This window comes from Procambarus clarkii, chromosome 70, assembly GCF_040958095.1.
Source record: "Procambarus clarkii isolate CNS0578487 chromosome 70, FALCON_Pclarkii_2.0, whole genome shotgun sequence".
Taxonomy (NCBI): domain Eukaryota; kingdom Metazoa; phylum Arthropoda; class Malacostraca; order Decapoda; family Cambaridae; genus Procambarus; species Procambarus clarkii.
The window spans coordinates 19,152,605-19,163,689 of record NC_091219.1 but is presented as its reverse complement, the minus strand read 5'-3'; the positions used below and the strand labels follow the sequence as shown (position 1 = coordinate 19,163,689).

Below are 11,085 nucleotides of genomic sequence, written 5' to 3'. Positions count from 1 at the left end.
AGAGGAGTAATTTCTTTGCTTTCCAAAATATCCTCTTGCGGTGGTATTTTGTGTAGCATGGTGTGGCACATAGAGCAACTCCACATGTCCTGCACTGATACATAGAGTCTTTTCTAATTCCCGACTTCATACAAACTCGGCACCGTTTCCGTTTAGCAATTTTCACTATTGCATGAGTCAACTTCCTGTTTAGCCTGTCCTCTGAATCAACAATGCGTGGGTTTTTCACAGGTGGAGGAGTAGCTTCAGCTTGAGGTGCAGGCGTTTCAGGTTCAGTGTCTGATGAGGATGAGGCATGTCGTTGGCGTGGAAGACGATGAAATAAAGGACGCCTCGCTCCAGATGGGCCAGGTGTTGCCAAATCATGAGAAGGATCCTAGTAATCATCAGCATGTGGGAGAGGGCTTTCAGTAGCAGGCCACTCATCCATGTCCCACCTCAACAGGGCCCATATTGCTACCTCATGAAACTGGAGTAGGGTCAGTTTCTTGGCATCAGTTGTGTACATCTTGTACAACACATAGGCATTGTGTATAGCCATCTGAAGGAAGTAAAATGTGATCTTCTTAGTCCACTTATGCGACTTCCTGGTGAACCTGTAATATTTGACCATTTGGTCGAAGTGATCAACTCCCTTCATGTTGTGGTTGTAGTCGCAAATGGCTGTTGGTTTGTTTACAGTTACAATCTGAACAGATGATGTTCCGTCACGTTTCTTCACTCTCTTCCTTCTCTGTACTTCCTGTGTGTCAGCATTATGGCAGTTTGTGATCACTGACACCACTCTCTTGTCTTTCCAAAGGATAACAAAAGTGTTATCCTTGCGCCTGAAAATAGTCTGATCAACAGCGAATTTACCTTTGGCAAGTTGTTGCAGCTCTTTAGGGGCACCACGCTGCAATCTGAGTGTTCCACAAGTGTACACACCATTTTCCCTTAGCAATTCTGTGAGATGGACAGAGTTATAATAATTGTCCATATAAAAATGATAACCTTTGTTCAACAAGGGTCGCATAAGGCCCATCACTGTCTCAACTGTTGTCTTGCCCACTCCAGAATAAACCTCAAAATCAATAATATAACCAGTCCCTGCCTCAGCAAGCATGTACAACTTTACCCCATACTTATCAGGCTTATTGGGGTTGTAAACCTTGAAGGATAGACGACCACGCCACGACATTGTACCTTCATCCAAACTGAGTGCTTGATTGGGGATGTAGTAAGAGCCAAATTTGTTGGTCAAATAAGTAATGATGGTGCTGAGTTTTATCATGCGGTTCTTGTTGTTGGGTGGAATTGCAAACTGGTTATAAGTATAAAAAAACTGGGCAATATGTTGGAATCGTTTTGCAGTCATGAACACATTGAAGGTCCTCATATGCCACAACCGGCTTGTTTGCCAGTACATGCGCATTGTTGGGAGTCGTGCAATACCCATCAAGATTGATAAAGCCAAATACCTTGCCATTTCCTTCGCAGATACCTCCTTCCACAACCTCATAGTGCGCCTGGAAGCATTCTGAATAAACTGCCTGGCATACCTGTTAGTTTCCACTGTGATGAACTCAATTAGGGCACGGGTCAGAAATAATTGAACAAATTGCAGGGGGGTAATTGGCACTGGGACAGTTATGCCTGGTGTGGCACTGAAACTGCCTACAATAGGTGGTGTATTGTCAGTTGACCAGGCAGCATTGGGATTAGGCTGTTGAAGACGTCCTGCACGCCTCCTTACAGGTGCCTTGGGGCGGCCCACATCCGCTGCCTCATCCTCAATTCCCTCGCTACTCTCCTCACTCGATGATGAATCAAACTCATCAGACGACGCTGTCCCCTCATTATCACTACTGAAATCACTCTGACGCTCTTCCCCTTCAGCATCTGCCTCCACATCTGACAAACGATCCAACAAATCAGGAATTTTACTATGGGTAAGCTTCACATTGCTGAACCTTTTGTACAGCTCACTCAACTTATCTTCCGTGGTCATTTCACTATCCTTCTTGGGGGTAGAGGTGCTCTGTCCTTTACCACGATCCATGTTTGCAAGTAATAATGCGTTGTAAAGAGACAGGAACGAATAAACACTGCTACACAGGGCAGAGAGTGGCACAGGTTCTGGACGCGGGAGCGCGGTAGTCCGGTCACGAGAGACGTAAACAAAGGACTAGGCCGACCGCATGGCGTGACCCAGAATCCCATGCGGCCTATGGAGGATTGTGGGAAAACAATGGCGCTCATTTAAAAAAAAAAAAAATGAAGATCGCATAGAAACTTTTTTTTTTACAAATTTTTATATCAAGTGACGCACCGATGCGTCACTGGAACACATTCAGTAGAAAAATGAGTGACGAGATAGTAAGTCTGTGGAACGCAAAAGTGTTAAAAGACAGAGCATAGTTGTTGGTATGAAGGGTGCACACACTACTCTGGCAGACAACACAAAGTGGGTTAAGATATACAGTACCTCACATATCGATAATAGCAACATTGCTTAGAATTAGCATCAGCAACCTGTTGACAAATGTGTAATTTGATAAATTTATATAATATAATGTGTATAATACTGCTATACTCAAAATATGATGTGCACATTAGCAACAAGATTATTCTTAAAACAAGAAAATAGTAATTTTGCTGTTATTACACTGCATATACACTATTTATACATACAGTATCTACATTTTTGTTCACCATAACAAACCACTAAGCTGATCTGATGAGCCCACACACAGCATAGCGTCAACATACTTGTCAACTGATGCGACACCTACCTGACCCGACATAATGCCTCCATAACTGATGCCTATCGCTAACTCTTAGACACAATATTGCTATTATCAGTAACCCAGTCGGTAAATCCTTAATATGAATAATTTTTGTGCAAGTTTATTTTCTAAAGGAGCACAAGGTCGTTTCGTGATGCAAAGATGCACGAAGCCTCTGTCGTGTGCTATGATTGCCGCCTCCTGTGATCATCATTACTAGCATTGTGTTCACTTATATCAACCTTGTACATAGCGCAGTATAGAAGATTCTAATAAAAACGATCATTGCAAAATAACAGCAGTTACATATATATTTCCTCAATTTAAGTCATGCTCTAGTCACAGGCTGAACATAAGTGCTGTTAGCTTGTACTGCTTGCACCAGTCATGGTTGCTCACTCAATACTGAGGCCCTCAAACCAAACAATGGTAAGTAATTATCAAAAAAGGTAACCAAGCCAGAGAGACTGTAGTACCATCAAATTTTCAAAAGAAGCTAAATATCACTGAGGATGCCAATACAAGAACAAAAAACACAAGGCGAGCAATATCAAAGGTATTGAACTTCCCAAGGATTCTGTCGAGGGACATTAGGAATATTCCTAAAGTAAAAGGAAATGGCAGAATTACAATATGCAGTTTATATTTAATGCCAAATTTGACAAGCCATTGTGGCCAATACAAAAATAGTTTATATTCATAGTAAGAAAAAAAAAATTACAATGCAAAAAATAGTGTAATTTTGTACATTATACAAAATACAAAAAAAATTATATTTCAGTGTTATGTTTAATTACCATCAAGTAAAAAGTTTGACATCGGGAATGAAAGACCATAGATCTATTCAAGGAAATTCTGTAAAGTTGCAAGTAAAATTAAGTGTTATATTTAAGTACTCACAATAAATTAAAGAAAAGAGCTATGACTGTATCAACAATAAATAATAACCATAACTTTTCAGCTAAAGCTTTGACTTTACAGCCAAGAAAAACATAAGTTACTCTGCATTACATTTAATTTCCTCGAGATGCTTTAGAACATTTTCTAAACACTCAGCTGTACATAATTTTAATGTACTTCAACTCTTAATATATGTATACTCATAAGACAATAAGCAACATCTGGTCAAAAATATTTTAATATCAGACATCAGAAAGTTTAAAGTGAAGCTCTTTACGTTGATGTTCTGTAGATAAAAAGTGATTCTGAAGGGTCATCAGTGTTTCAAGGAAAACACAGCACACAGGGCAAGTTGCATTCACTTTTGAAAATGGCAGGCTTCCTGAAGTTGTCAATCTAGGAAAAAAAGGGGAACACAATGTTTACTGAGCAGATTACCAAGTCAGGTATTTCCCACAATACAAAATATGGGTGGATTGGAGTACAGTAGGAATGTACGAGGAAATACGATGGGTGGGTACAGCCGGCCATGAGGTTGAGGGTTTGAATGAGTGTGGGTGTAGGCACATAGTTTGCAATGAGTGGGGTAGACGTGTGGTTGGGCTATGTCCTAATAACTCTTGTTCCTAGTGCTTTCATACCTCTGATGCTTTAGTACTCCATTGTATTTGTTTTTGAAGCTGTGAATAAAGCTGGTTTCCTCGAATCTCAGGCCTAAAGCTCTATCCTTACTGAGTATAGGTATTTTCTAGTATCTTTGGCTCAAATTGTATTTTCAATTTCCACCTGTTGCCTCTTCATTCAATTTTCTCTAATGTGGAAAAGGATCATCTATTTCCCTCAGTATTTTAAACCTTACGATCACATCTCTACAGTACTCCTCTCTTCTAGTGTCATTATACTGAATTATTTTAGCCTGTCATCACAGCTGTTATCTCTTATCTGTAGTGCTGGTCTCAAATCTATAGACTAAAACCAAAATCATTGTGCTTCACCAGGAGGCAATAACATAGTATATGGAACACGTTAAGTGTACTGTATGGCCAATCAAGAAATATCCGCTAGACCAGATTTGTGGTACAGTACTGATAAACATAAAAAGACAAAATTTGTATTTTTTACACATGCCAGGGTCCACTCAAATGTTACTTGTAACTTTTTAAAATAGCCTCAATATCAGAGTCAGAGAAATGGGAAGCAGAGCTCATAACCTATATCTTGAGGTTATCTCGAGATGATTTCGGAGCTTAGCGTCCCCGCGACCCGGTCCTCGACCAGGCCTCCTTTTTGTTACACATCCCCAGGAAGCAGCCCGTAGCAGCTGTCTAACTCCCAGGTACCTATTTACTGTAAGGTAACAGGCGCATCAGGGTGAAAGAAACATGGTGCCCATTTGTCTCCGCCTCCACCGGGGATCGAACCCGGAACCTTAGGACTACGAATCCGAAGCGCTATCCACCCAGCTGTCAGCCTGCTCATAACCACAGAGATAACACCAAAAAACAGATCTAAGCTCTGAGCACCAACTTTAAGTGATTTGGCAACTCAAGGATAGCCAATTACCTGTATCATTACAATCTTCTAAGCAAACTAGCCACTACCAGGTGGTAGTCAGGGAAGCCAGCTAACTTCATTTTTTATCTGATGTTTTCTGATCTCCTCTATACCTATACCATCCTAACATTCTAACCCATAAAAATACAACACATTCCCTATTTCACAGAACAGATTATCTATACATCAGTCTAACCCAGTTTCAAGTATTCATCTTACAAGCCAACAATTACTCATCTTCTCCAGGTGCCTAAACAATTGTAAAGTGTCAGTCTTGACCGACTACATCACTACCATTCAACAGTTCAAAAAAGAAAGATTGTTATTATTCCTACTAGCCTACATATATCACATGCATTTATTTTTACACACAGAATTTTAGAAAGTGAAAATAGCATTCAATATGAAGTTTTGGCAAAATCTAACAGAGCACCAGATGTTGTTGTAATGAGTGTAGTCAAATATGAACCACAAGTGAAGGAAAGAAGGTACCTTCTTTACTTCACAAATGCACATGTGCATTGGTAATAAAATACACACAAATGATTAACAATACCTCTTTTGAAGGTCCTTCAATTCATTCAGCTTACTGAGAATCTTCTCGTTGAGGTCGTCCGGTCGAAGGAATATACCACAGTGCAAAGGAAATGCTAAACCTTCGGACTCATCAAGAACTCCATTGGTATTGGGATACAAGATATCTTCCTCCGGCACCTGTTTAACAATAAGTAATGAAATATACATAAGCTGTAAGAATTATTATAGTACTGTATAGTAATTACTAATACAATTTTTAAAATGGGTGTAGAGGTGCCATTGTGCACTGCCTTGAAGCCTTTAAATGTTATCTACACTGATAAAATAAAGATTCATTCAGAAATTTGGCAATGTCAGAAGAGACCATTTTTAAAAACCAATTTAACTTCACCTGTAGGACAGGTCACCTATGTCTCACATAAATTTCCCTTTGGAAATTTGATAAAATAATTTTTGTGGGTTCAAAATACAGAAAATCAGACTGCAAACGAGGGCACACCTCTAAGAAAACAGAAAACTTGCCCGGAGAGATAATGCAGCCCAGGACCCAGGGACCAAATCTAAACAACAAAAATCCACCCACTATATATTTTTTAATTACCTGCCACCAGTTTCCCGTCTTGCCAAGACACGAGGCATGCATGCAATATGGACTTGTGATACTGCGTGTAAATACCCAGTGTTCAGAAACACAAATATTGTATGTACCTCAGAAAACAACCAAGTTTACCAGTTGACATCCACTGCTTATAAGGGATGTGAAAATGAATAAAAGAAGTTACTAAACAGTTTGTAAATTCTAAAACATCTGCACCAAGAATAAAATAATTTGTTTAAAAATCAGTTGAATATTGGGACAAATGTTTGTGGGTAATGACAACAGCAAGGTCATGAGTAACATTCTTGGGGTGAAGTGGCTCTGGTGGGCTGGACAGTGTGCAGCTCTGCATTCCACTGGGGACCCAGACGCTAAGATGTTACACGACCAAAGAACACATTCACTCCAAACATCTACCACCTACGGGCTACTCATGCTCGTGCAACCTCTTGTGGTGGCTTAATCTTCATCAATCAATCACTGGGTCTGTTTCCTTTGAGGTCCCCTGCTAACAAGAATGTACTCAAATATTCGAATGTTGTGTTTTATATTGTTTTATCAGCTAGAATAGGATTTTTATTCAGCTATTTTGTACCAATGTTGTTGGCTTACATTTTCCTTGCCTAAGCTTCCACTGATATGTGGTGTGCCTATGCTAGTCTATGAATTTGTGTTCTTAATCTTATTGTTTTGTGAGGCATATTGTGTGTTATCTATTTCATTGATATTATTGTCAGATTTGGCAGACTGGTAATTATGTATTTCATAAGTATTTGTCATACTGAGGTTACTAGTTTAGGAGCTAACCCATTAGTCAAACCCTTTGATGGTTAAATCCTCCCTTTGATGCTTTATTCAAATTTATTCAATCATTTATAGTGGTTATTAAATGTTTTTTCTATGCATAAAATATATATATTTGAAATAATAGTTATAATGATAAACACCACAAAATTAAAAGATCCTATAAATTTATATACCGTATTTAAAACAAAACTAATTCCAACTTACCCTTCGCCAGTAGTAAGGTCTAGAAAAATTTTCAGGCTCCCTGTATTTCCTTTGCTCATCCAATAACCTGGAATACATTATGTCATTATTATATTTTTATTATTTGCAGTCTCCGTGGTGCAGTGGTAAGACACTCGCCTGGCGTTCCGCGAGCGCTATGTCATGGGTTCGTATCCTGGCCGGGGAGGATTTACTGGGCGCAATTCCTTAACTGTAGCCTCTGTTTAACGCAACAGTAAAATGTGTACTTGGATGAAAAAACGATTCTTCGCGGCAGGGGATCGTATTCCAGGGACCATAGGATTAAGGACTTGCCCGAAACGCTACGCGTACTAGTGGCTGTACAAGAATGTAACAACTCTTGTATATATCCAAAAAAAAAAAAAAAAAAAAAAAAAAAAAAAAAAAAAAAAAAAAAAAAAAAAAAAAAAAAAAAAAAAAAAAAAAAAAAAAAAATGCTGGCAAGCTTTGTGTTAGGGGAAAAAAAAATCCATGTAGAATACTTTAGATTTAAGATACTTTAAAGCAAGATCTCCACTGTTTACAGTTTGCAAGATCAGACTTCAGGGAACACATTTTAACAATATTAGAAGGAAATAAAAAAAATTGTTTTCCTTGTGCACCAGGGAATTATTAGTCTCCTATAAAGAGTGGTGCAGCCCTGTCGTCTTGAATAATACATCATATTTAGATATAAAAATCCCCAACATCAAAACATTACGCACTATAAAGCATTGCAGCTCGCTAAATTGACGGGCTGTTACGTTTTCTATTTGTGAGTCCTCAATTAGGTTCAGGCAATTAATTTCATCATTTTTGTTATGTGACAACTCAAGACAACGAGTGTAATTATTAACGTTATCAATACAGGGGGGGGGGGGGAGGCAGTTCCATGCTTTGATTACACAAAAACAACAGCAAACTCTTATTTGATAAAGCTAGCTTGTGCATTTGTGATTTACCATTTTCTATAAATAAATTATGAAATCCCGATGATTATCTTTCAGTAGTTTTGTTCATAAAGCTAAACCAAGCTTTTGACATCCTTTAGTCATACTGGTACCTAATAGGGCTGGTAATGATTTAGATAATCTCAACAGCCCGTTGAAGGATATATGGACATATTGGGTAATCCATTGGGGAAGGGGAGGTTGTAATCATAAAAAAGTTGAGAACCCCTGATTTAATGGATTCAGCAGGAATAGTTGTGCTGCACAAGTGTACATCAATGTTACCACAACTACAGTGCATCTCTTTAGCCACCACCCTGTGTTGCTCTCACATCCTTACTTGCTGTTCTGCTTTCTTCTCCCACTTTCATTTTGCTATTTCAAATCAATATTTATATCTTGCCACCGTTTCCTTCCTACCTTGCAGCATATATCACTGTGTTAGTTTCAATTCAGCCAATGTCACCTTGTTGGCTTCTATTCAACCAGTATCAACCTATATAATTATATTTAATCATCCACAATGTACTTATTTTTCATTTGTCTTCAGAATAGTAAAACATATATCATGCTGCCTATTGGTGAGTAGACAAGATAATTACTTACTTGATAACTGATGCTCTAAGTTTCTTCTGTGTGGGGATCAAAATGCTGTCAGTGATGGTATCTGCCTCCTCCAAGACAGCATTTAATTGGAACCTTATGAGGTTAATCTGATGGATAAGTAAACATTTTATTATCTAACCTTCCATATAGTGATAACATACAGCAATGTATGGCTTACAGATGTTATAGATGTAAACATGTGCATTACTAACCAAGATTAAGTCATCTTGCAAGAAGGGAATGTCAAATGAAATTTCAATATCATCATCAGGGTATATGGCATGGCCTTCATCATCACCGCCTAGACCAATCAAAGCTCCAGTGTAATGAGTGCCATCCTCACTTATTCTGGTGAGCACAAAAATAACTTGTATAAATGACACTACAGTGTGACCAAGCCAGTCAAGTTTTATCAGAAATGGAATAAATAATCTGTACTTAAAAGGACCACAACTGTGGCAAACAATGCTAAGCTTTAAATAATTTGTTAGTTTTACCTAACTAACAATTAACTATTCTCGCAAAATGAAGTGTGCAATGTGTAAGCTTTTACGATGCATATGGATCTTCACAAACCCACCTCACCAATCAAGGCAATGCTTATTAGTTCTAAAAACTTATATTTCTAATGCCTTTTCTGAGCTGAAGCAACTTGGTCCCAATTAGGAAAGTCCCACTCTCGCCAAAGACTTACTTCCTCTAGCCAGATCTACTCGTCTCCTGAAAGCTAGCAGGAATCTTTGTGGGTATAAACTTCTCTTTTGAAATTCAGATGTTTGGTGAAATGTTACAGAAAACCTTTGTCTAGACACCTGGACACAGGCTGCTTTTTGCAAATTTGGACCCAATCCTAATGGGCAACTACATTTTCTTTTTGCAGACAAAGGTTTAACAAATAATTGGTAAACTATTCCTATTATATTTACATGACACTAGTCAATACCACTGTATACCTTAATTCAGCTACAGGACAGAAAAGAAGAAGACAAAGGGGTAGGATGCCAGGAATGGGTGGCATCAATGTTGTGCCACGAAGTGTCACACTTGACTCCGAAGGATCCAATGTCACAGATGCAGCCAGCAACAGCCTAGAAATAAAAATTGAAAAAGAACTACACATTCAATAACCTCAAGTTGTAACAAAAATACATATACTGTACTGTACAGAACTATACAATGATCTTCTGATTATTCAGATTAACTGGGTTAATCTGTTCCATTCCGGAACTAAAGTGACATCACCATTTAGAAGCTTACTAGACACGCACTAGTCCAGACAGTATTTCAGTTAAAAAAAAAAATTCTGATGAATAATTGGGGGATCTTTTCTTGTCACTGTTGAAGCCACTAGAAATGGTGGCTGTCGGGTAAATTCATATTAAGAGCTTCCGCAGCTTATTAATGAAAAACAGATATACAAGGTTATATTTTAGAGAATTTATCTTGAAATCTACTTTGAACTATGCTCTAAAAAATACAAATTATGGATACAGTACCCTCAATGAGAATGTCATAATCGCTGCCTAAACAATACCAGTAACCTGTTTCGAGAAAATTACTGTAGCAATTGACATAAGATAACATTTACAGTACATTTCCTCACCTATCATGTGGATTTTGAGGTTCCAGATCCAAAGCTGTAGAGTTGACTGATGAAGAGTCAATTTTAACGCGCTTGGATCCTCCTGTACGAGTCAGTGCTACAAATCTCAGCAGAAGTGGCGAGTCTGGACCACGTAGTTGTCTCTTCAAAGAAAATTAAATTTTCCATCAAAACAGTAATAAAAATGAAGCAATATAAAAAGCACCATTCTAAGTACAGCTACTTGGCTGCTCAGCTAGGTAAACATCAGTTATGTCCAAGACAGGTTTCATTAAGTCAGGCAGGATGGCATCTTAAAACCAGCACAGCAGGCACCTCTTTTCAAATGATCCTACTGGGACATTTGAACATTTATATGATGACTTCCTTTTCCAGCCTCTGTTTATGCGCGGTTAGAGGTCTTCACCATTTCCTTCAGCTCTGCTCTGTATCCCCCCTTTACAGTTTCTACATTTTCTTGGGTCTGGCATCTGTTTCTGACCCATACACTGAGAAGGCATCAAATGTAATAGCTCCTAGTTCAGCCTATTCTGCATTCTCTCCTGTACTCACCTAATT

At 38.5% G+C, this 11,085-nt stretch overlaps 2 protein-coding genes across 2 annotated transcripts in view; both read right to left on the bottom strand.

Moving 5' to 3' along the window:
* Positions 1-376: 376 nt before the first annotated feature.
* LOC138355976 (piggyBac transposable element-derived protein 4-like) lies at positions 377-2,041 on the bottom strand. Its single transcript, XM_069311517.1, has one exon. The coding sequence runs from the start codon at positions 2,039-2,041 to the stop codon at positions 377-379; it is 1,665 nt and encodes a 554-aa protein (XP_069167618.1).
* Positions 2,042-3,394: 1,353 nt separating this feature from the next.
* The window catches only part of LOC123775266 (ATP-dependent RNA helicase TDRD9), a 40,859-nt gene continuing 33,168 nt past the window's right edge, over positions 3,395-11,085 (bottom strand). Inside the window, exons 13-19 of the mRNA XM_045770252.2 lie at positions 10,528-10,670; positions 9,878-10,012; positions 9,137-9,272; positions 8,925-9,031; positions 7,369-7,435; positions 5,779-5,936; positions 3,395-4,064 (exon numbers count right to left, since the gene is read on the bottom strand). Of these exons, the coding sequence (XP_045626208.2) occupies positions 3,911-4,064; positions 5,779-5,936; positions 7,369-7,435; positions 8,925-9,031; positions 9,137-9,272; positions 9,878-10,012; positions 10,528-10,670 (900 nt within the window). The 3' untranslated portion in view covers positions 3,395-3,910. The remainder of the gene's footprint in view (positions 4,065-5,778; positions 5,937-7,368; positions 7,436-8,924; positions 9,032-9,136; positions 9,273-9,877; positions 10,013-10,527; positions 10,671-11,085) is intronic.